The 24,313-nt window shown below is 34.7% G+C and overlaps 4 protein-coding genes and 1 non-coding gene across 5 annotated transcripts; 2 read left to right on the forward strand and 3 right to left on the reverse strand.

Annotated features, from left to right (window-relative positions):
• Positions 1 to 130: 130 nt before the first annotated feature.
• On the reverse strand, positions 131 to 3,275 carry LOC107422748 (uncharacterized). The gene is made up of 4 exons (XM_016032255.4): positions 2,888 to 3,275; positions 1,374 to 1,444; positions 1,030 to 1,165; positions 131 to 420 (listed from the first exon to the last, which is right to left on the reverse strand). Exons 1-4 carry the CDS (start codon positions 3,054 to 3,056, stop codon positions 335 to 337), a joined length of 462 nt encoding a protein of 153 aa, XP_015887741.1. The 5' UTR covers positions 3,057 to 3,275; the 3' UTR covers positions 131 to 334.
• Positions 3,276 to 3,744: 469 nt separating this feature from the next.
• On the reverse strand, positions 3,745 to 3,826 carry TRNAS-AGA (transfer RNA serine (anticodon AGA)). Its single transcript has one exon. It is a non-coding gene; the product is annotated as a tRNA-Ser (tRNA).
• Positions 3,827 to 3,893: 67 nt separating this feature from the next.
• LOC107422749 (glutamyl-tRNA(Gln) amidotransferase subunit B, chloroplastic/mitochondrial) lies at positions 3,894 to 9,315 on the forward strand. The gene is made up of 9 exons (XM_060815878.1): positions 3,894 to 4,053; positions 4,804 to 5,477; positions 5,843 to 6,055; positions 6,475 to 6,615; positions 6,719 to 6,922; positions 7,447 to 7,644; positions 8,153 to 8,221; positions 8,605 to 8,721; positions 8,835 to 9,315. Exons 2-9 carry the CDS (start codon positions 4,854 to 4,856, stop codon positions 8,916 to 8,918), a joined length of 1,650 nt encoding a protein of 549 aa, XP_060671861.1. The 5' UTR covers positions 3,894 to 4,053; positions 4,804 to 4,853; the 3' UTR covers positions 8,919 to 9,315.
• A 771-nt stretch (positions 9,316 to 10,086) lies between these two features.
• On the forward strand, positions 10,087 to 11,500 carry LOC107422750 (uncharacterized). Its single transcript, XM_016032258.4, has 2 exons — positions 10,087 to 10,701; positions 11,053 to 11,500. The coding sequence occupies exons 1-2, from the start codon at positions 10,259 to 10,261 to the stop codon at positions 11,216 to 11,218; spliced, it is 609 nt and encodes a 202-aa protein (XP_015887744.1). The 5' UTR covers positions 10,087 to 10,258; the 3' UTR covers positions 11,219 to 11,500.
• Positions 11,501 to 11,900: 400 nt separating this feature from the next.
• On the reverse strand, positions 11,901 to 23,122 carry LOC107422746 (DNA mismatch repair protein MSH1, mitochondrial). The gene is made up of 22 exons (XM_048477267.2): positions 22,669 to 23,122; positions 21,908 to 22,040; positions 21,702 to 21,799; positions 21,074 to 21,149; positions 20,811 to 20,930; positions 20,180 to 20,227; positions 19,334 to 19,398; positions 19,134 to 19,219; positions 18,685 to 18,849; positions 18,390 to 18,499; positions 18,153 to 18,258; positions 17,964 to 18,039; positions 17,399 to 17,457; positions 16,962 to 17,029; positions 16,444 to 16,617; positions 15,954 to 16,160; positions 15,434 to 15,690; positions 15,186 to 15,329; positions 14,298 to 14,355; positions 13,792 to 14,091; positions 12,645 to 13,373; positions 11,901 to 12,390 (listed from the first exon to the last, which is right to left on the reverse strand). Exons 1-22 carry the CDS (start codon positions 22,785 to 22,787, stop codon positions 12,163 to 12,165), a joined length of 3,426 nt encoding a protein of 1,141 aa, XP_048333224.2. The 5' UTR covers positions 22,788 to 23,122; the 3' UTR covers positions 11,901 to 12,162.
• Positions 23,123 to 24,313: the final 1,191 nt, after the last annotated feature.

A 24,313-nucleotide genomic window follows, 5' to 3' on the forward strand; every position in this document is an offset into this window, starting at 1 on the left:
ATAATTTTTGGATTCATTGCAAAGTAATAGTTGAAATAACAACGTTAAATGCAATATGGTATAACAAATAACAATCTGATGGCAAGCTAATCCAGGTAGGTCGGGGAGGGAAAACCCATACAAGCAGGGATGATTGAAGTCCGCCCTTTAATTAGAAAAAGAAAATGTTTCAGGGGTTACAAGAAACTGTGTTTATGGAAATTTTTTTGTGATATATTTATATATACACGTATAACAATTCCATACAACTTGATATTTTGTTGTCAACAAGAATTGCCAAATCACCCAATATCAAAGTACCAGCATAATCAGTAAGCTGGTTGTGATAATCCTTTCAAGATTGAGATATGGCGGTACCATTTTTCTCAAGTTGCCGCAGTCTATCTCGTTCCATCTTCCGTTTCCGCCACTCCTCCAGAGCTGAAAACAATTCAAACATATAAATGATATTGAACAGGGAGAGAGGAGAGAGGAGAGAGGTAAACTATTGTGTTTCTTTTAATGAAAAGAATAACAGATTGCAGAATATTCATTAACACGGATTAGGATAAATGCATACAAGAAAAGGGTAAATGGTAAAGTGCACCAAGCTCAGTGGAAATTTCATATGCTATAATGAATAGTGGAATGTGCGATATTGCATGCCAATCAAAGACAAACGTAAAGATGTTTATTTAAACTCATTAAAGGTAATAAAAAAACTATAACTTGTTACACAAAGTGGAAATGTAACAACCAATCATAGCCAAAGCATGGAAATGTAACAACCAATCCAAAACCATAATACAGATTCATAAATAAAGCAGTAACAAGCATTAAAATTTAACTTACTACGAGAAATAGGACATTATTACATGCCTTCCAAAGCACATAAAGTGAAACATAACTGACGGTATGAATAATGCAGAATGCCAGAAGATTTAATGCAGAATGCCAGAAGATTTAAACTGCGCTTTTATAGTATCCTTATTGTGGTAAACACTCAAAAGACACAAGGACAGGTGGTGGGTGAAGGTCACTGAGAGATACCTTTCAAACTTGCAGCATCATTAAGGGAGCGCAAATCCTTTAGCCTTTTTGAAAGACCAGCAGCAGCGGTCTGCTTTACATCTTTCTCTTGGACTCTTTCTGGTTCTGCGTATGCTTCTTTCTGAATTTCCTTCACCTAGAAAAGCATGAAAAAATTAGCATCAGCACAAAATGCATTAAAATCATCATCTTTCACATGTTAAACCACTAATTTTACAAGAAGGAACATGAAATACAATACAAATAGATGCACCATGCTTTCATATGAAGCACTTCATTAGCATTGAACAAGCCAGAATTTAACCACAATTTAAAGAGCACAAATTTTCATGATGATGTCATACCCTTTTTATCAGTTCCAAGGGTTGCATAGCAAGACGGATCTCTTCAGATTCCCTGATGTACCTTAATTGAACTGCAGTTTGAAATTTTACTGTATCCTAGTTAGCAAGTCCAATGCTCAGAGAGTGAGATGCAGATAAAGATAAAGGATTATGGAGCACAACAAAATCAAATATAGACTGTAATGAAAATGAGTAGTATACGGTATACCAGATGAAGAACAGCTTAATTTTGAAAGTCATACTGGATGATAAATAAATTAAAGTTGATTATAGTGCCAAATTAAATAAGTATATTCAGATCATCATTTTGTAAGATGGAAGAAGAATCACAAAGAGCTTCGCTAGCAGAGAAACTAATTTCTGCACATCTGCACATTGTTAAGTAGAAATGAGGAAACCCTATGGAACCTACACGAATAAGATGCCAATTACAAATTCTACATCCATTGGATGATGAGCCTGAATCCTGATCCGCATATTTGGGCATAACAATCATCTTTCCTGGTAGCAGGCCATATAATTCTTATGCAAGTTACCATTTCCAGTACCTTCCTCAGTCAACATACTCATAGTGTTGTAGTCATGTATTTAAGGTTTTAACCATGGGTTTTTCTTCTACATCAATCTTCAGGAACAGACCCTAAGGACTAGAATGGGTAGATAACCCTGAGGGGAAGTTCAATCCCAAGTCAGGAACTTGGTGCTGATTTCCCTATCAGGGAAGCCATGTCTATTTTATAAAAAGCGTACGACTCCACATCCTCAAGAAGCCCTCTTCCCAATTCAGCAATTCACTTGTTGGAGATCACAACTTGATTGTATGGACTTTCAAAAAGACCGAAATCACCATTAACCTGTTAGTGTCTTTGCTACGATAAATGTTTGAGAAAAACAATCCACGTTTTTGCAAATTCTATTGATGAAATCACATTCATGAGTGACAAACTTGGAATAGCAGTTAGAAAATGCTATTTCAATTTGTTTGTTATAGTTATGAAATTCTTGACGTATGTTGATTCAAATTAAGTAATATGAAAAACAATTATGCCAACGACTATAAATCTAATGAACCGAAGTAACAAGTTTCCCTCACTTCCAGAGCTCTCAACCATAAATGATAGTTAAAGTCATATTCTAAACCTTCTTATTACACTATTAAAGACAGAGATTCACCATTTGCCACAAGATAAAAAGCTATAATTAGGACCATATGATCCAACGACAATGGAAACCAATATTTTTCAATTCAAACCAATGGAAATAAAACTCATTTCCACATGAAACTCAAAATCGCAGCTTAAAAGCAAATCGGTAAACATCCAATAAAAAAAACCCACAATTCTTTCTCAATAAAATTAGCCATAAGATTAGAAAAAAAGGAGAAATCTAAAACATGGTTCAGCACCAAAAAATTGCAAATATTCAGAAAAACCCAAAAAGCCCAAATCAACGTTCAAATTGAGAGAATCTATCAGCAGAGAGAGAGAGAGAGAGAGAGAGAGAGAGAAACGAGCCTGAATTGAACTCAGAGGATGAAAATTTGGAGCGGGAAGAAGAAGAAGAAGAAGAAGAAAGAAAACCCTGAAGCAAGAGAAGGACAGTGATGAGGTTCATCAAACAGACCAATATGGTGGCGTTCTTGAAGGACAACCTTGGCCTCCATGCTTGTTGATATCCCTCCATTTTCTTTTTTGGTAAAGATTTCAAGTGAAAGAAATTCTTTCAAACCCACCACCAAGAGACATAAAGAAGAAAGAGAGCCCAAGAATGAAGAAGACCAAAGTGCGCCAATCCACCACCATTACCGGCGCGACCAAACCATGATTCCGAAACTTGTCACCCATGGACGGTGGACCCCACCATATTACTAGCCAACTATTAAGTCAACTATGTTTTGACAAAATAAAAGTACCAGCCTACCATGTATAGAATTATAGATTCTCTATTTTTTATTTTTATTCTTTCTGGTCAATAATCAGAACCCCCCAAAAAAAAAAAAAAAAACTCTTAGTTTTCATAATTATTTTGTTTGTCTACTGGTTTTTCATTGAACATATTGAAACTTGGATTGGACTTAAGCTTTTAACATGCTTTAGTTTTGGTGAATACTGCTTTGTTTTACATAATGTGTACCTTTAAATAGATTTAATAATTTTGGTTTGTAAAAAATTATTGACTAATATTAATGGAATTGGAAAATGTAACAATGGATTTTTGCCTAACAATTGCATTCATTTAATGTTATGATTATGATGGGTGGAAAAAAAAAAAATAACAGTAAAAAAAGTTAATTACAATTTTACCATATGTTCTTCCATAATTTACAATTTTGCATTTTCAAAAAAAAAAAAAAAAAAAGAAGAAATAAAAACGTGAGCGGCAGGATTCGAACCTGCGCGGGCAGAGCCCACATGATTTCTAGTCATGCCCGATAACCACTCCGGCACGCCCACCACTCTATGATGCAGAATTTAGTATTTCATTTTAAAAAGTAAACATTTTAAAATGAGTTTACTTTTATTTCATCGACTACGAGTTAGAAGAGGTGCAAGATGGGCGAAGACATTGGAGCCAAGTTCAGTTTATCTGGGATAATGTTCCTCCTGGCCAATTGAAGCCATTATTAGTAGGCTTTTAGAAAGCCTCTTCATGGGTCTTTCTCTTTCAACCATTTGAGCAGGTGACAAGAGCTCCATTCATTCTCTTTTTTATCCACACTTTTGTATTCTTTTTTTTTTTTTTTTTTTTTAAACTGTAGAATACATATCAATGCTTTCTCTGTAAAACATTTGTGTGAAGTTTCTTTCTTTGTGTTTTACATGTCAAAAAGTTTATTCCTTTGCTTCAGTAGGCAATCATTTTGCCTTTTTTTTTTTTTTTTTTTTTTTTTTTTTTTTTTTTTTTTTCCAATGAAGGTTGCTGTATTGGCCTTGTATACGTTCACCATCTGCTTGTGTTAAATGGGTTTAACTATCTTTAGTTCCAACTTAAACAATTGCCACTGAAAAAAGTAGAGGAGATGTTAACTCTGTTTGATTGGGTTTATGGATTTTAAAGTCTGTTTATTTGGGTTACGAATTTTAGCAGTTGGCACTGAAAACAGTTGGAAGATCGATATTGTAATGGGTTTGTTTTTGTATGGATTTTAAGTCTGTTTGATTTCATTTGGAGATGATTTTGAGGTATGGTTCTGCAGTGAAACAATGCAGATTTTGCTGAACTTATATATATCTCTTGGTGTGAGATACATAATAACCCATAAAAAAAAGTTAAATTGTTTTTGCTGTAATCTGAATGTTAATGTTTAGATTAATTTGTGTTAGAACATGCTGTCAGCAGTAGAGTGTTTTATCAAAATGGAATGAAGTAATCATCAATTTAGTTCCCAATCCCTTTTCTACCTGCCTTATGGTTTATTAATGTTTTGTAGATTTGGCCCTCTTAAAGTTTGACGTACTCTTGAATCAATTAGCGACTAAGATGGCCTCCACGGTTTTTAGAAGCTTGCAATCTTTCCCTTTTTGTCTCCATCCAACTACGTTATTCAGAAGAAAGAATGGGATTTTCTATTGCACAATAAAAGGTAAACATTCCCAGACAGCCACACAAGAAAAGCAAACGTCCAATGTCAAAGTTTCATCACACCCTGCTATCAAAACACTTGATAAAATCTTAAAGGATTATGAAGCAATTATCGGCATAGAAACTCATGTACAGCTCTCCACTCTCACCAAAGCTTTCTGCAACTGTCCGTATAATTATGGATCTCCACCAAACACCAGTGTCTGCCCCGTTTGCATGGGTCTGCCTGGTGCTTTGCCAGTTTTGAACTCAAAGGTCATCGATAGTGCCATCAAAGTGGGCCTTGCACTCAATTGTAAATTGTCTTTAAACTCTAAATTTGATAGGAAACAGTACTTTTACCCAGACCTCCCTAAGGGCTACCAAATATCTCAGTTTGATATTCCAATTGCAACTGGAGGCTTCATTGACTTGGATCTTCCTGTGGAGTTTGGTGGTGGGCATAGGAGGTTTGGCATTACAAGGGTTCACATGGAAGAGGATGCAGGGAAGCTGCTTCATTCGGATAGTGGAAGCTACTCACAGGAAACTACTTTTCTTAATTTGTTTTGCTCTAGAACTTTTATGCTTATTGTTTTCTCTACCATATTCATTTGTTTTTTTTTCTGGAGGGTGAAAAACCGCTTCTGCCTTAACAAGGCAGAAGACATTTTTTGCATCGTTCACCAATTTCAACAATCAAACATTGTCAATAATTCTCTTTGTTCAAACAGTAAACTAAGCATTTTTGAAGAAACTATGTCCAATAAGCAAGAAATTTTCATGAAACAAAGACAGAGCCTAATTGTAAAAATGACGCATCTTTATTCCTTATCGTTGTGATTTGGATGAGAATACTTATTGGTGTTTTATTCTGTCTACTTCTTGACATAGTTTGTTTTTACCTGCAGGTTGATTTAAATAGAGCAGGGGTGCCCTTGCTTGAAATTGTTTCTGAACCTGATATGAGAAATGGGATTGAGGCTGCAGAATATGCTGCAGAATTACAACGGTTAGTTAGGTATTTGGGAGTTGGTAATGGCAATATGCAAGAGGGTTCACTTCGCTGTGATGTGAATATCTCAATTCGACCAATTGGTCAATCACAGTTTGGGACAAAGGTCTCTCTCTCTCTCTCTCTCTCTCTCTCTCTAAATTAAAATTTAGGAGTTACATACCTAAAAAATTGAAAAAGAAGAAGCTAGAAATATGATTTAGGAAATGTTCTGTTTAATTGGAAGTCATCAGATTTTTGCTGAAGCTTGTGCTGGAGATATTTTATGCTGTTCATGTTAAGTTTGTTATCCTAGGTAATTTGCAGTAACATTTTGCCACAGGTATAATATAGTACAGTTGAGATCTCAGTCATAGGGACAGACTGAGGCTAACGTGTCAGTAAAAGAAGGGAAGAATTTGTGCTTTTAATGTACCTAAAAATTTTGGTGCAAACTTTTGTAGGAACTTCACAATGAGGGTTATTATTGTTATTATTATTATTTTTATTATTATTATACAGGCTGACCCACTGTGTCATTTGCAGGTTGAGATAAAAAATTTGAACTCATTTTCTTCGGTGAGCAGGGCGATTGATTTTGAAATATCAAGGCAGGTGCAACTTCATAGTCAAGGCCAAGGTGATCAAATTGTACAGGAAACTCGTCTATGGGAAGAAGGTGCTCAGGTGGTTGCTACTGCCTGCTACTTTAATGATTTCAAGATATATATTACATATGGTCTCTTTATTTCTGTGAAATAATCCATTAACCATTGGATGTGTTTCTCAGAAAACAGTTACAATGAGGAAAAAGGAAGGACTAGCTGATTACCGATATTTCCCAGAGCCAGACCTTCCAGGAGTTATCCTCACTGATGAATATGTTAAGGATATTCATAATTCACTGCCTGAACTTCCAGAAATAAAGCGCCGGAGGTACGAGAAAATGGGTCTAAGCATGCAGGATGTTCTTTTCCTTGCGAATGACATTAATGTAAGTACTCTATATTAACATCCTAATTTTATTGGCATTTAGGACTCCAGTAAGTATCATGTTCGAGAATTTGTAAGTTAAACCTAGAAAAAGAGAAAACTGGTTTCTGGATTCATATTTGGTATGATGAGATTCATAACAGTAGTTAACAAAATATTAAAAAGCTAAGTTATGGTTTGAGCCCTAAAGATAAATGTTAATCCTCAATACAGCATTATGCATCCGCGGTCCTTTTATAATCCAAATGCATTTAACTGAATGATTATGAGCAGATAGCAAAGATATAAAGGAACCTTAGCTGTACATTTTAAGCCTATTGGAATCTCATGACATCTGTTCCAGTGTTGACTTGTTTCATGAATATCGATCCTCTAATGTTGTGCTTTCAGGCATTTACTTAAATCTCACTCCAAAGAGACATCCAAGCATATACCTTGATATTCAAATAATAACTGCATTATAATGTTTCAGTAGCATGTTAGACTAAATGGTCTGAAATTGGCTGTTGATAAATGAATGTTTAGGTTGCGAAGTATTTTGATGCTACCATTGCAAAGGGAGCAGATGTGAAATTGGCTGCCAACTGGATTATGGGTGATATTGCTGCCTATATGAAAAATGAAAAGTTGACTATTGATGAGATTAAGCTGACACCTCAGGAGTTGGCTGAGTTGATAGCTTCAATAAAAGCTGGTACTATTAGTGGGAAAATTGGAAAAGAGGTAGACATTTACTTGTTAAATGCTTATTACATATTCAGTATGCTACCTTCATATTCTCAGTTGTTTCATTGAATTGAATATTGTATCTATAGTGTTTGGATGTGATTGGTTCACTAGTCTATAACTTTTCCCAAATCTTCTCTGTCTTTTTGTTTCTCATTTGACCCTAAGGACTTAAAAAGCTAGCTCTCCTCTTCAACAATTTATCATTATAAAAAGTTTCTTTCTATATATATTCGTGCATTATAAGCACTGGGGATTTATCAAAATAGTAACACTACCCAAGTAATTTGATGCCAGTGCTACGTAGATGGGCCACTCAGACATTTGTTGATGGGTTTTGTGTCTGAAAAATGTCTTTCTGGGGTGTACTACTGTCTTAATTCATTTACAGATAGGAAGAAAGAAAGCACTTAAAATATTTTTTTTTCCTGTGGCAGATAATTTTGTCCTTTTTGACAGTTTATGTTTCTGTTTATTTCTAAATTTATCCCTGAATGATTTGCAGATATTGTTTGAGCTATTGGCCAAAGGTGGAACTGTCAAGGGAATCATAGAAGAAAAGGATTTGGTTCAGGCAAGTTATTCAAACTGATTATAGAGATAAAAATTCTAATTGATAGTCTTGCATAGTCTAGCACTTTTAATTTCCAGTCTTACCATATTATCGAAATTTGTCTGTGAGATGCCTAATCACGAGTTACTTGTGCATTCAACCCTGTAATTAAGTTACACATGGTCTACTGGTGAATGTAGTTTGCCTGGATAAAAGAACTAATGTGTCTTGCTGCCTTTATATTCGAGGATCCTATTTGATTTATCAAGCTAAAGAGAAGGGAAATATACCTATGTTGACAAATCTATGTGGAAATTTCTAATTGGTAATGAAAGCGGAAGGTAGTTTTTTCACGGGGCATGAGACACATCATATAAATACTTAAATTGTCTTGAATATGACAGATAATAGATCCTGCTGAGATTGAGAAAATGGTTGACAAGGTGCTCTTAGACAATCCAAAGCAGCTGGAGCAATATCGCGGAGGCAAAACAAAGCTGCAAGGTTATTTTGCTGGCCAGGTAAAAGTTTTTAGCTCATCTTTAGCTTTTCCCTTCCCTCTTCTGTTGTGATCATACTGTTAAATGATCTTCACGCTTGAGTTGGATGATAATAAAACATTGGCTTTTTGCAGGTTATGAAAGCATCTAAAGGAAAAGCAAATCCAGGGCTTCTAAACAAGATCCTTTTAGAGAAATTAAATGCCAAGAGTTCCTAATTAAATGCCAGGAGAAACAAAATCTGTAGATAGACAGAACCTCATTCTCTTGCACACGGAGGCATTGGAATGTGCTTGGGTACACATATTTTCTGGTCAGGCCAAAGTTCTTCAAAGTTTCATGAAAAAAATTCAATCTTTCTTTTGGTCTAGCTAAATGATGCATTATCTTCACTTAGGGCTATGGAAAAGCTGTCCCATATGTTAAAGAGTGGAGTCGATTACTTTAAAACCTCATGGTGCTGGAAAGCATAATGATTATTTTTTCCCATTCTTGTGGAAGCATAAGTCTAACTTGTTAGTTGGAGCACCTTTTGTAAAATCAGATAACTTATTCCGCAGAAAGTTATGAATATCGTTTGCCATAAATGAATGAAATAATGGGGTTTATTGTGAATTTCATTTCTCTTTAATTTTCGCCATCTAAATGGATTTACTATTAGTTTTAAACTTATCTTGTTTTGACATTTATATTTATCTGCCAAAATTTCAAGCACTCGAGTTCAGACATTCATTTGGGGGACAATGTAATCCTTGGTGTAGGGAAAAAAGGGAAACGACAAAGCAAAAGGAAGATTCAAGGAGGAAAGAGCAATGAAGAAAAAAAAAACAAAAAAAAAAAAAAAACAAAATGATGATGCTAAAATTTGTTGAAATTTATATTTATATAGCAAAATCCTTTTTATTATTTAAGATTAATTAAGCACCTCATAATTTAAGCATTTGTTGCAAATAATTAAATATACAAAAGCAACATTAGAAAGAAAATTTTGGCCTAAAATTGAATTTCTTACAATCAACAGGTTTGGTTATATATCTCACTTCCAAGTCATTAGGCTTCTAGATTTACTAAAAATGTCATTGGGTTTCTAGAACTCTTATTAGGTTTGATTCATTATATAGCTGGATTTTTTTTGGTTATTAAAATCCATTAAAAACTCATGCGATAATATATACCTTCAAAGCAAAAGTGAAAAAGAAGCTTCTTTCGCTGTTTTAAGTTATGGTGGAAAGTTTGACCGAGTCTCAAGGAAGATTCTTTTCAACATAAAAATTCCCAAACATAGTAATAAATCCAAATAATAACAATTTTATGAATCACAAAAACAAAGCAAACAAGCTGTTAATATAGTTGTCCTTTTTATCCAAAACAAATACTTAAAAATTATCAAAAACAAAATGACCACCTCTCATTATATCTCACTTTCCCACACTTTCCATCCCAAATCCTTCTCTGGTGTTTCTGGTGGCAATACCAGAGGAGGAGGAGGAAAGTGGCGGTGGTGGTCGATATCATCATCACCATCATCATCATCATCAATCGCCATTATATCGGACCCATGGAAGGCAGGAACATAACTTCAGGCTCACGCAAAGTCATGGTGGTAGCCGAACCAAACAGGGAATCAGCAGGGGCACTACAATATGCACTTTCCCATGCAGTTGTTCAACATGATGAATTGATTCTTCTTCATATTGAGAATCCAAATTCATGGATCAGCACGTTTTCGACGTTTCTTCGAAGACCAAGCATGTCTAGCACATCTTCCATTAATAACAATAATAATGCATCACCATTGGAAAGAAGCATGGAGGATGTGGATTTTCTTGAAGAAATGAAAATTGCATGCAAAGCTGCTCAGCCTAACATTCGTGTTCGTGTCGAGAAGGTTATCATGGAAGGGAAAGACAAAGCAGCTGCCATTCTTGCACTCACCAAGGTCCATGCGGTTGATGTTTTGGTCATTGGACAGCGGCGGAGTTTTTCGACTGCAATATTAGGGTGGGTTTTCTGTTTTCTGTTTTCCATTTTCTTTGTTATAAGAAGATGCTAGTTAATTATAGGTTTCTTTTTTCTTTTTTTTCTTTTTTTTTTTTGAATAATTTGATCCAATGATTCAATTTTTTGTGCCATTTTCTAATGCAATTATAAGAGCTATGGAAATGATATTAAGGAACAGAATCAACTACAAAAAAGATTCTCAATGTGGGTAAAATCCCAATTTCAAAATCCTAAATAGACTAGGAATGGGTCTAATTAACCTCAATTCTATGAGAGATTTTTTTTTAAAGGAATATTTTTTGAAATGGTTAATTATTTATGAACAATGAAATGAGATGTTTTGTATGGCAGACATAGGCGTTCTGGAGGATCAATGAGAGGGAGAATAACAACAGACACAGCAGAATTCTTGATCGAGCACAGCCAGTGCACTTGTGTTGGTGTTCAGAAAAAGGGACAAAATGCTGGTTATTTTCTCAATACCAAAACTCACAGAAACTTCTGGCTTCTGGCATAACAAACAGAAAAAAAGAAAAAAAAAAATTACTAATTAAAGTCTGCATGGATTTGATTTCAACTTTTAGATAGTAACTTTTGTAGTCACCCTGCTCTCTGGTTCATGACTTGTGGACTTGATACAAATATTACAAATTTGATTAGAGTTTGCTAATTGGGATGGTTAATTAACTTTGCTAATTGGGATGGTTAATTTACTGATGTTTCAATTAAAGTCTAGTTCATTTTCTCTTGTTTATGGAGCAAGTTCCTATGTATGATATTCTCCAATTACAAACACAGAAAAATAACATTAATATGCACATATTTAAACACCATTACAGTTGAAAGCCACCTTCATGCAACTATGTGAGAGCAAATGTGCTTAAATATTTGTAATTTTAAGAAAAACCACAGAACTTAATCTCACCTTTTTCTTTTTAATGGAAAAAATAATAATCTCACCTTATGCGCACCTTATGGGACCTATACATCTTTTATGATATTTTCCAACAGCTAATGGACATTCAAATGCAAGTTTGGAGATCAATTTCATGCCCTTTGACACGGATACAATAATTTCACATGAGTGTTTTTCTTTTCTTTTTTGGCTTCAGGTTCAATTTTATACAAGTTTACTGCTATTTATCAAACTCAACCTTCAACTAATTGGAAACACAATAAATAAGAAACAAAATAGCATGTAAACGTGAGGCAAAATGGAGATGATATTAATACAGATTTCGATCAACAAAAGATTTCAAGTAGATGAATAGATACAGTGGAGTAGCAGCCAACAAAAACAAAATTGCTGCAGCCACAGCCGGTTCAATTTGGTATTCCCCTTTTCTGCCATTAGAATACCTTCATACATATACATGTCATTGAAGCAGAATCCATTTCTTTTCCACTCTAACTAGTGAATGAATCTTGAACAAAATGGGGGAGATTTAGACATTAGTTTCATTAACAAACGCTCGCACTTTCCAAGGCAAGATTCGCTGTGCCAAAATTCCTGTGTTTACCATCAGCTATGTTGGTCAGCTGGAATCCTCGATTAGGCAGCTGGTTGATCAGAAGAGTCTCCAGTTGGCAAGCCAGGCTCTTCCCTGGAACTGTGAAATAAAGGAAACTGATTTTCTGCATTCCTTCTTTCAAGCGGTGCGCACGAACTCGGCCTTCTAGATCATCAGTCTACATTAATAGTCAAGAGGAACACTTTCCACATTTTAGCGTAGCCAACTATTAGTAATATGATGATAAAAACTGAAACATTCAAATGAATGGATTCAATAAAATAAGACCAATTTTCTACCAACAACTAAACCACTCCATATCACCATAGGATTATGTGTATTATCTTATAAGTAGATCTGTTAACAACTCCTTTGAGAAAGAACTCAAACTTAGCTCTGTAAAAAAGAAAATTAATAAGAAAAGAATAATACCTGTCCTACATATATTTTGTTATTGGGGCTGAGCATCACATAAACACATGAAACACCTATAGTTGATGGAGGTGGTTGTTCCCTGGCACCGATCGGAACACAACGTATCTCTGAAAGTTCCGATGCTTTTTCCTTATTGTAGAGCTCTATCAGCTTCTTTTGGCATATTTCAGTGACTGCACTCTCGACTTCCTTCTGTAAAATTTCCATTTGGTTTGTTAATCTATTCCTCTGGGCTGCTTTGCCATTACTACTATTCAACTGAATATTGGACCCGTCAGAAACATTAAAACTTGTATTAGAGCATGACTGTTCTAGTTTAGTGTCATCTTTTCCCGGAAACACCTCTTTTGCATAAACTGAATGATACAACTCTTCAGCTCTTTGTATTATTGTTTCAGGAATACCCTCCCTCTTAGCTGTTTCGAATGCAAGGCTTTCTCTACAAATCCCATCCATCAATTTCCAGGTTGGTTTTGTTTGGCCATCAACATGTACAGTTCCCATTGCTTTGTATACTGTGTTCTTTGTGTTAAGTGGCAAACTAAATATTCCGTGCAAATGAGTGGATACAATACCCAGGCAACCAATTTTATCAAGAAGTTCAATTATACTACCAGCAATACAAGTCCCTTTTGCTGTTTCTGTTCCTCGGCAAATTTCATCTACAAGAACAAGGCTTCTTTCACTGGCTGCAGAAATAATTGACCGAATCTCTGACATTTCTACCTGAGAAATCAAAATCAAGTATGATGAACATAGTAATTATAGCTACAAGAACTAACATTTATACCAACTTAGTATTTTTTGAAACTGGTTTACTTAGGACCACCATTTTTATCAGTAATTTTAACATATTGGAGATTTATTACAAAACTAAAACACAAATGGCAATTTTTACATTCAGAAAAAAACTTATCCTTGTGCGGGATCTTGATTAATTTTACAGTTCAGATGAAAGTTTCTTCTGTTTGACATGGAGCCTAAACAGAGAGAAGAGATAGACATGACAGGATTTTAAGTGAACAATACTTTTGCGTAAACTGTACAACAATGGCTACAAGAAAATTTGGGTCCCCAAACCTGTAATAGCTTTAGTATGCAGCATGAAGAGCTTAGACTATAACTAAAAGGCATAAAATGGTACCTGAAATGAGCTCTTTCCATCAGCAGGACTGTCGTAAGATTTCATGTGAAGCATTATAGAATCAAAGTGAGGAATTAAAGCTGATTCCGCAGGCACCATGAATCCACATGATCCAAGTAATGCAGCAGCACAAATTGATCGAAGTAAACTAGATTTACCACCACCATTTGGTCCAGTCAAAAGAAACAGTTCTTGCATATCAACAGTATTATTTACAGCACTGCCTTCAGCTGCATCAAACCAGTATGGTGATAGACCAACTATCTTCATTCCATCAACTCTATTGAATGGTTTCAAACCCTGCAGTCAACACCTCAATATATCAAAAACCATGAAATAGAAAACATAGAAACTATAGGTTATTACGATAATGATGAGGAAAGTAATGTTGGTCAGACCAACGAAGAATTGAGCAATAGAAGCACAGCAGCTATGATAAATGGAATAATACAGCTAGAAGAAATGACATATATAAACTTATTCCTACAATTATCCAGGGTGACTACCTTAGATCTAAGGGGCTCTGTGAGGGTGGGAAATACCCATCGTCTTCTTCTCCCTTCACTGCAAGATATCAACAACACCAAGTTTAAGTGCATATTCAGAAGGATCATTATGAAAGCAACATTGATTTGAACAAGATACTACTTCAAGCACCAAAAACTTGACTATATGGAGATAACAAATTTAAAAAAAAAAAAAAAAAACACACACACACACAAGAGAGAGAGAGAGAGAGAGAGAGAGAGAGAGAGGAAGACAGATACCAGTACATTATACAAGTAAAACTTTTCTATGTTGGTCTTATCAATCAACAAATCGGGAATTGATCAAGAATTCAAGACCAACTACAGTCTGACCTGAAAATAACTAACCAACCTAACTTATGAATCAGGGGCTCCTAGTTTCTAGATAATTATGTTTATTAAAGGCATGAGAAATGTTTCCAGCACGTAAGGAATTACCAACTTATATAATTTGTTAACCAGCCCATGAATAACAAACATGGACAGAATAAAATGGATTTTTTATGTTTTTCCATTCTTGCTCATTCAAACTCCACATATCTTCTAGAAACCAATTTGCAAAATCCAAGTGTCACAAAGAAAGGTGTAATAGACAGAAAGCACATTTAGCAATCAAATTCTTCAATCCACTCCCTTCTCCCTCCCATCTGGAAAAAAGGATTAAAAAAAAAAAAAAAAAAAAAAAAAAACAGAAGATTCCCAAGAAAAATACTGCCTAGAGTAAACAAATACATAATATTGCCGACAGAGTAAAGAATATCTATGTTGACTTGTCAAACCAACAATTTAACATGAAAGACCACATCAAACTCTGTACAGATTTGAGAAGTAATGCTAAAAAGATAAATGAAATTGTTTGTTTCCAACCTCACATGGGCAAATAAAGCCTTGGCAATAATTAGAAGCGTGGAAGCAAAAACTAGGATGTTGACTTTTGCTTGTAATTCAGAAGAAAGTCCCCTTAACAATTCCAAGACCTTGGCTTTTGCCTTGGCCCCCGCCTCATGGTACCTGAAACAGTAAAGAACTAATTTTATCAACATTCAAACATTAAAAGAAACAGAAACCTTAAAACGAAGAAGAAAAGTAGCTTCCATGTCAAGAAAAATAAACACCTTGTTAAAGCGTCCTCTACCTTTGCTGTCGTAAACCACTCTTCTCCTACCTTTCTACCTTTTGAGTCTATAGCTGGTTTAAGATGTCTAATCTGTTCTTCCCCAGGTGTACCCGCCCATACAGAAGGCATAAACCGTTTTCCCTTAAACCAAACAGCTTCATGCTCGCGAGCATATAATATTTCTCCCTTTGGGCCTCCAAGTGGGGCAGTCGTGGCCTTTATTCTTGAAATGATAGGCAGGAAATCTTCAGTAACCTACCAAATTGTAGAATGCTGTTGGGTTCAAAGAATATAAAAATATCTATATAATTTTCTAAGTATTTCATGTCCAAATAAAATATCACATGTTTTTCCAATTTTCTGTATGATTTGAGAAATCTAAATTGTAGAAGAGGTTACGTCAAACATGTGAAATAGTTGAATCACTCAGAAAATGGGCGAAAAAAGAAGGAGAGAGAGAGAGAGAGACTGTCTCAGCCTTTACAAATGATAAACTCATATGAATACGGGAGACTTACTGCAAGAGATAAAGCCTCAGCAGCCACTTCTGCTTCTCTAAACTCTTCTTCAATGTGTATCCTCTTGACACGACCTTTCCATGCAGACTCCATATCCTCAAAAAACTCACTAGGAACAATAGAAGAAGAACTGATTTTTGAATCATTTTCACCATCTAGAGAGATCATTCCACTAATTTTGACTGAAGTCCATTCGCATTCACTTACCTGGCAAAAGAACAAGGATAGTTAGAATCATGCATAGAATATTTAACCTGAAATGAGAAGAACCAGACATTCACAAAATCTATTCTGTCATGCCTGAGGGTGTGTTGGATAGGAAGGTTACTCGTGCTATAAATTCACGGATTGCGTAAAAGCAACAAGGTTATAATTTAATGGATTGTAAGTAACCAATGCAAAGCATTAGCTGCTTCATCACTTATCTATGATGGATGAATAATTATTTTCTTTTGTCAAAAAGTGAAAAGTAACAAATTCAACCACTTACTAATGTCTCAAAGTCAATTTTTAACCCAGTTGCCACCCATGTAGGATCCATCAACAACTCCAGGATTTCTCCAAGCTCAGAATTTCTATTCATGTGTAGAATTTCATCGACTACATTTTTAATTCTACAAAACTCAATATGATTAGCCTCCCTCAGTTCAAGTAGCTTCACAAGCTGCACAACATACAAAAGCTTGTGAATTACACGGATATATATGTGATGCAGATTATGATACCATTAGTAAAAAATAATATCATACTAATAGGGAATAGGTATAACAACCATGTACTAAGAGGGGTAAAAAATAAGAAAATATAAAATAAAAGGATCTTCCAACATCAAGACTCCAAGAGCAATGATGGAACCAATTCAGTTGCAAAAGGCCACAGTTGATATGATAAGTAATCGAAAGTATGCCAAAAAGCATTTAAAAGTTATGTCGTATTCTGTAGTTTTCTTCTTGAAAAAACTTATGTTTTTTACCATGCATAAACTCATTCACAAGGTCGGAAAACAACCTTTGCAGATGAAACACAAGTAAACTCAGGAATTGAACAGGTGACATTGCTCATAAGTTTGCACGTTGCTGTGTTAAGGAAAAGAGAAAATAAAATTAGTCAGCACCAAAAAGCTATATAAAAGATGAGATGAATAAACAGAAAAGTTGCTTCTACAAAACACATCAGAGGTTAAGTCGTCATACAAATAGCGGACTCACAGTTAATAAATATCATGAACACTTAAAAGTTTAATAGTTTCTAATCATGTGGACAATGTCACTTTAAGAGCACACAGACAGTGGCTCATATTCCCAGTCTCTGTCTAAGGTTAATTACATTGAGCGTTTATCAAATACTACACATACTTCGTACTAATATTAATTTATTTAGCAAGATTTTCTGATAAGTTTCTATCACTAAAGGATCAAGAAACTTCCAGCCAGTTTAAAACTCACCTTGAATTGTAGATGCAATTTCATAAGCAGGAGGGTTGAGAAGAATATCTCTAACATACCTGAGAAATTATAAAATAACAAATCTAAGGAACAGAAAACTATTTATCCAAGACTCACAAGCAAAAATAAAACAGTAAAAATAAACACGTGGACCCTGCCACACAGACACAATGTCATCATAATATCAGCATGAAACCATAACTGTATGAATTTGAACTGGTAGTTTATTGACTGCAAGCAGAAACATAAAAATACAATCTAGGACTTCTTGCAATTGGTGCAAAAGCATAATCAAAATAAAAATATATGTAAAAAAATCATGAAGGATGATAGGAAATTCAAGAGCAATGCTGTACAATTTCAGAGAAGCATGATGTTCAAGATACTGCTGTTGCCGGAAAATATCATGTAATCCTTTAATCTCAGAAATCCCCAATAAAGAATAGCATTAAAAAATAATAGGCAAGAAAGATATATACAATAGGCAAACAAATGCAACAAAAACTCAATATTGCATTCACACCTTTCCCATTGCATCATGCATTAAAGGCATGCAAATACTTACAATCCAGGTAGACCTGTGCAATTTGGAGGAAGCAACATCTTCAACAAACAAGGTATACCTTCCATCGGTATGGCACCTGGAAGTATGCAAAAAAACAAAATATTGTTTAATATGACCGACTTCATAAATCTAGCGATTTCATATCACCCAAAAAATAAATCATAACACGTCCAATGAAGTAAAACCAACCAATCTGGGTTGCTGTTCCAAGGGTTAAAGGCCGGGGTCTATTTTCTGAAGACACAGTGACATTCCTAAATGTAATTTCATCAGCAAGGCCATAGAGTTCTTTAACCTAAAAAATGAAAGAATTATTATGCGATGTTTTCTTTTCTCTTTTTTTTTTTTTTTTTTTTTTTTTTTTTTTTCTGGTGAGGGGGTTTCATAAGGAATTTCAAGAAAAACAAATTCATGAGAAATATGAACCTTAGACAAAAGCTCAGTGACAGGATTGCCTTCAAACCATTCATAATGTCTAGAAACACATTCTCCCCACAGCAGGCCTCCCTCACCAAATTCTCCCCAGCGACAAGTGCCTGTGAAACAACCTCTCAATCCATAAGACTGTAAAAGCAGATCAAATGTGGAGAAAGACAAGTGCACATTTTTGTATCTGTAATTGTGCATCATGCACCATCATGGGGAATAATAATTAGAGAAAAATCTCATTTCTAAGAAAGAAAAGATTATGTGGATAAAATATTAAGAAGCTCGTACGAACCCGAGGAATTGTGCCTCAAAGATGTATGAAGGAATAAATGATGATATCTACAAGTACGAAGCTTTGTAACTAAGGCCTCTTCAGTCAAACCATCTTCTGACGAATATGTTTTCATAGTCTCGAGAACTAAATTTATGCAATACCCTCTTGCCGATCTTGAAATTCCTGAAAGCAGCACATATTATTATGAACTATGAGCCTGCAATAGTTCATGTGAAATGATTTTGTGCCTTTGAGTATGATGCCACTGGTAGGGGGGGAAAAAAAAACCTACAATCTTAAGAAAGAGATAATAATAGAAGCACCTGTTTTTAGGTGCAAGTAAGAGGAAAAGACTAACATATAGCCTTAATCAATCAAGGACAATAAAATCAGATGACAATAATAAGAAATGCATCATGATATCTACCAAAACAACTTTTTATTGTAATGACATGTTCTAGCCATACCAACCACAGGCATTGGTTCTGGAAAGTCAAGATCATGATCAACACCAGCAAGTCCAAAGACATAAGGACTACCAGGATGTGCATGCCTGCATATTTAAGAACAAAAGTCAGATACAAAAACCATTTATTTAAGACAACATTAAAATTCAGAAGGTGCTGCATTTAGATTTTTATAATTAAAAAATGTAGGGAACATCTACCCAGATATGAAACGACTTTTGCGGGAGCGAGCTTGAGTTGGACCCTGAACTTCTTCTACTATGCACTACAAGGGCCAAAATAAGCATTCAATAAACTAGTGAGTTAATACAAATAGTAAGATTGCACAGCATAAAGTTGTCCAAGTTCAGCCATGGATGTATAACAAACCATCAAAAGGCCACAACATCCAGAAAATATGTTCAGCAAGAATATCCGATCATCCAAGCACTATGTTTGGCCCTTAGTGGTTGAGTAATTACTACAGAATATTCAATCTGTAACAAATAGAGATCTAGAGATGTAATGCAGACTACATTTAGTCCACAGAGCTTTATTATCTCATTTGTTAAGAAACAGGGTGAATACTCCATACCTCCATTTTGAAGATATATATTCCCATTGTCATTCAACTTTTCAAAAAAATATACATACATATATATATATATATATATTGCTATTGGAGTCTTAATATGTAATATACTAAGATAGTGATTCATCAATTTATGCAATTGGAGGCTTTTTGACTTGATTAAGCAACCAATGTACCAAGAATTTTCAACCATTATTACTGTACCATGCAAAATGAAACGAGAAATTAGATGAGAGATGAGAAAACCTAATTCATCAAATCAATCAAAGTCGTGAAAACTAAAAATTACAACTTGTAAAAGTATGAATATAGATATCAAGTAAAGAGCAGAATACACAAGGGCTCCATTAGTTAAATATGCCAGTCAGAAAAGGAAAAGGAATCTTGCACGAAGTACGTCAAAACTTTGATCTTTATTTTTGTGTAAAAATAAAAAGATAATGAACAACATCGCAAAAAGTGCTGCTACACATACCACTGAGTACCCATTTCTGGTCAGATCATCCAAAGTTTGTCGAAGATTCTGCAAATCGCATGCAGTGAAGCATTAACCATCAAAGAGAACGAAGAGAAATATATATTATTTATTGCATACTAAATACTGAACCAAACTACAGAATTGATTGGCATTTGCCAAAATATCCATCAATATGTCCTTCAATTGGGTTATATTGTAAATATTTATTTATGCAGGCAAGCTAGTTGGAGACAGGTTAAGAAAGCAAGATCCTAAAACCACATATGTAAAAAAGAATAATTCATATACGCCGTTCAAAAATGAAAAAAAATAAATAAATAAAATTAGAAGCGAATTTCAGTGAGCGGGCCAATGTTGGCTTGCTATTGAGGCCCAGTAAATGCCATTCCCTTTTACCCTAGCAAAAACCTATCTACACCACAAGATGCAAATTCATCTCTGTTATACAACATACGATTCCAATCCAGAAGGCAATATGGCCTTTTGTAAGATATATATACCCTTCCAAATATTATTATTTTTGTTGACAAGGAAAGAACATGGCAATTTGGGATCATATGACAGGATGAAAATTTAAAGCAGAAAAAAGAAGCTAAATGTAACATATATAAGAAAATGAGTTCAGTACCACAACTGGGCAACCAGCTCTTGGAATGCTATCTGAACGTAGACCTCCAAAAGGATTCAAACCTGCATATTCAACCAGAATGCAGGCATCTATTCCAATGGCTTCATAAAAATCACCAACCTGTAAAACCAAAACAATGTGCACCAATCATTGACTTTTGATAGGTAGTCATTCTACATATTACAAGAATTTAATATGAGGCAATGAAACTATGAACTATAAAAAAATTCATCCATATGGCCAACAACAAATTAGAAACATACTCTGCAAAGCAATACTTCACGGGGAAATTTTGACTTGAATTGTAAGATCTCCCAGTTGAGTGTTCCTTCCTTCAGGCTAATGTCAACATAAGTAACTAATGAATGATTTTAAAGAGAAAGGAAACCACATTCTTGGATGCTTTTAAGAAAGAGGGAGATTACTGTTTTTAAAATCATGCAAAAATAATTTTACAGTAATATCACTCAGAAACATACTTAAAAAGGACACTGTTTATACTATTGCCAAAACTCTCCCATCCTCTTTAGACCAGGTAACAGATTATCAACGTGGGAAACCAATTCTTAAAAGTAATAGAAATTATAACAGTCTCTGTCAACTTAGATGCAAACCTATTAAAGAGCCCAAGTTTTCTCCTCCCAAATCTTTCCACTGCCTAAAGTAGGGAAAGATGATTGCAACCTTCACAAATTACAGTTTGATTACTCCTCTAAGTATGCATAATAAGACATTGTGAGTAAATTTTAGCATTAAATTGAATAAAAATCCTCCCAGCACCAATAGGAGGAAAGAACAATGGAAAACTCATCAACTACTCTTGTCCCGTTCTTGTTTCCCAGAACCATAAGCATATAAAAATAATAACAATAAGATAGACTGAGAGCACACCTCCCATTTTTCAAGTTGACATCCAAGCCTAGCAAATTGGAATACTCAAGCCTTTTAAGTAACTGGATGGTTGAAGGCTTCCTGCATGCTTGCATCCTCTGTAACAAAGACATACAGCTAACATTGCTCGTAGACATCAAGAAATACCATATCCAAACAAGTTGGAGCTTATCTAGAAATTTGACAAAATTGATTAACTAGCACACCTCCTTCCACCACAGAATGTTAGAAAGCCCCTTCTCATCGAGGACATTCAAAGCTTTAAGCTTTTTGGTAACTTTTGCACTTCCTTTTAAGACTTTCCGATCTTTGAAACAATAAATCTTGCCAAACTGCCCGCTGTTGTTTGTCCACAAATTCCCCAGAGTTAGAAAGTTGACTTACAGCAACAAAGCTGCTAGCTTTAAATATTAAATCCAAATACTGTCTATAAATATGAACCAAAACTTTTGACCAATAAAAACCATAATGTAGATTATTTGACTCCATGTAAAGAATACCCTATATGACACCTTATCTGACAAACTTATTCATATAAGACCCCAAAAAAAAAAAAAAAAAAATCTTCATTAAGCTCTGCAGTATCTAAAAAGTCATATTTTTGTAATCCAAAATTCCAAAATACATAAACATTATTAATTTCGTGAATAATGACTGGACCACTGTAAAAAACAAGCAATAACTCCATATTCTCTGAAAAGATTCTTCGCACGTGGGGTAAAAGGGTACATTATCCATGAGCTTAAAAATCCCTACTTTTAAGAAGAAAATCAAATAAAACACTTTCCCAAAATGTTTCCACCGAACCCTTTTGCACCAAAGAAGCATACCCAACACCGCAAAGAATACAAGAGCCTAATTAAAAGCAGAATTACAAACAGAACCCACAATGTATAAATATAAAGCAACTACATTTAGCATGGTTAGTCACATTTTAATGAAATAAAATAAGAGTAAGAGAAATTACAAGAACACTGGAGAGGGATTGAAGGAGCTGTATCGACGAGGAGAGGAGTGAAGAAGATGAGCCAGAGAACGCCAGCGGGGGAACGAAACGACAGCGCTTCTGGTAGCCACCCAGTACATGGCGGTGGTGGTGGTGGTAGTTACACTTCACTTCACTTCCTTAGAACAGAATGGATTAGAATTTACTTTACCCAAAGTTTAGAGAATCTGATTTTCACCCCTTCTTTTTTGGTTTCTAGGGTTTTGGTTTTGTGGAGAATGTTTTTCCCTTTTGTCTGAGCTCTGCCCTGTTTCTGAACTTCCCGCCACAGAAGAAGAGCAACAATTACAGACAGTAATATACTGTCAAAAAAAAAGGAAGGAAAAAATCACACAACAAAAAATTCATTTAAAAAAAAAAAAAAAGAATGAAAAGGAAATGTTTCAGCTTTTGCCAAATTCAAAAGAAACGTTTCGCTGAGTTTTGTGAATTCTGATTTTTCTTTTTTTCTTTTTTTTTTTTTTATACTGTTGCAGTTTCCGAATGATATTTCATTCTTTTGTTTTTTTTTTTTTAAAAAAAAGAGGAATGTGAAAAGACAGTCCAAGCCCCTGCACACGTGCAACTCACGCTCATAATAAAAATAATGGATTTGGAATTCGGAAAATGCATTTTTCATAGATTAGAAAGCATGCCAGCTGCATATATTCGAGCATAAAAGATCCAAAAGTACATATTGTTGGGCCTAAAATGTCCCAAAAGTATATTATTTTTTTAGGGGTATTTGGTCGATGCCCTTTTTTCTAGAGACCCGATGAAATGTATCCTCTTTATTCCAATAATTTTTGTTTTACCAATTGATTTTTTAATATGCCTAAGTTATCCTTATTTAATATAAAACCAAATAAAATTCATTTTCTTTTCTGGTAAAACACCAGTTCCACTTTGGTTCTTCAAATCGTTGTTAGCATTTTTTTCTTTAACGAAGCTTTCAAACTCCTCAACCTCCCATTGAAGCGATCAAAGGCAGCCTTTATAACAGGATTTTCGTCCCAAATAGCCTTCAACTGATCGCCAAGGTACTCTTCATCTTAGAAATGGTTCGACAGAATATCCAAAACTACCATCACACTTGTCGCTTGGTTCTGAGAAGGGAAGCACTGTAGAAGCGCCCCTTCAGGTCTCTTCAAGAACTTTTTCCCATGTATAAAGCTTTTTTTTTTTTTTTCCAAATAATCCAACTAAAAAAAATACACAAATAACTAAAGTGAGGGATGCTTTTCACGGAGAAAGAACAAAACTAAGAGAAGGAAGCAGACGTTTTTTTTGTTGTTTTCAATGGGAGATTATCTGTGGAAAGAAAGAAGAAAAAGTGCAGGAATTTAGGACAAAATAAGTGTAGGATTATCCGGTGTGGGTTTTTCGAAGGGAAAAGAAAAAAGAGAAAAGGGGATACTCAAGTTATTTTAAATTTTTTTAAGGACAAAATAGATAAAGAAGGGTAAATTAAAAAAATATGAGAATGTATGGGTATATTTTATTAAACGCTCCAAGAGAGGGGTAACGGGCTGAATTCCCCTGTTTTTTTTATTTAATTTTTGTTTTCCCCTTGGGCTCTATTATTATTGTTAACATTTTTTTTAAAAATTTGATATAAATATATTGT

This window comes from Ziziphus jujuba, chromosome 3 (assembly GCF_031755915.1).
Source record: "Ziziphus jujuba cultivar Dongzao chromosome 3, ASM3175591v1".
NCBI lineage: Eukaryota > Viridiplantae > Streptophyta > Magnoliopsida > Rosales > Rhamnaceae > Ziziphus > Ziziphus jujuba.

Bases quoted from the DNA above. Each gene is read 5' to 3' on its own strand.
- LOC107422748 (XM_016032255.4), bottom strand. From the start codon at position 3,056: ATGGAGGGATATCAACAAGCATGGAGGCCAAGGTTGTCCTTCAAGAAC. The intron at 1,166-1,373 runs GTATGACATCAT...ATGCTTTTCTAG, and splicing joins CCTTGGAACTGATAAAAAGG to GTGAAGGAAATTCAGAAAGA. The intron at 421-1,029 runs GTATCTCTCAGT...AATTGTTTTCAG, and splicing joins TGATGCTGCAAGTTTGAAAG to CTCTGGAGGAGTGGCGGAAA.
- LOC107422749 (XM_060815878.1), top strand. From the start codon at position 4,854: ATGGCCTCCACGGTTTTTAGAAGCTTGCAATCTTTCCCTTTTTGTCTC. The intron at 7,645-8,152 runs GTAGACATTTAC...AATGATTTGCAG, and splicing joins GTGGGAAAATTGGAAAAGAG to ATATTGTTTGAGCTATTGGC. The intron at 8,722-8,834 runs GTAAAAGTTTTT...GGCTTTTTGCAG, and splicing joins AAGGTTATTTTGCTGGCCAG to GTTATGAAAGCATCTAAAGG.
- LOC107422750 (XM_016032258.4), top strand. From the start codon at position 10,259: ATGGAAGGCAGGAACATAACTTCAGGCTCACGCAAAGTCATGGTGGTA. The intron at 10,702-11,052 runs GTGGGTTTTCTG...TTTGTATGGCAG, and splicing joins TTTTCGACTGCAATATTAGG to ACATAGGCGTTCTGGAGGAT.
- LOC107422746 (XM_048477267.2), bottom strand. From the start codon at position 22,787: ATGTACTGGGTGGCTACCAGAAGCGCTGTCGTTTCGTTCCCCCGCTGG. The intron at 20,228-20,810 runs GTACTGAACTCA...TGCGATTTGCAG, and splicing joins GAGCTGGTTGCCCAGTTGTG to AATCTTCGACAAACTTTGGA. The intron at 18,500-18,684 runs GTTCGTACGAGC...GTTGTTTCACAG, and splicing joins TTTGAGGCACAATTCCTCGG to GCACTTGTCGCTGGGGAGAA.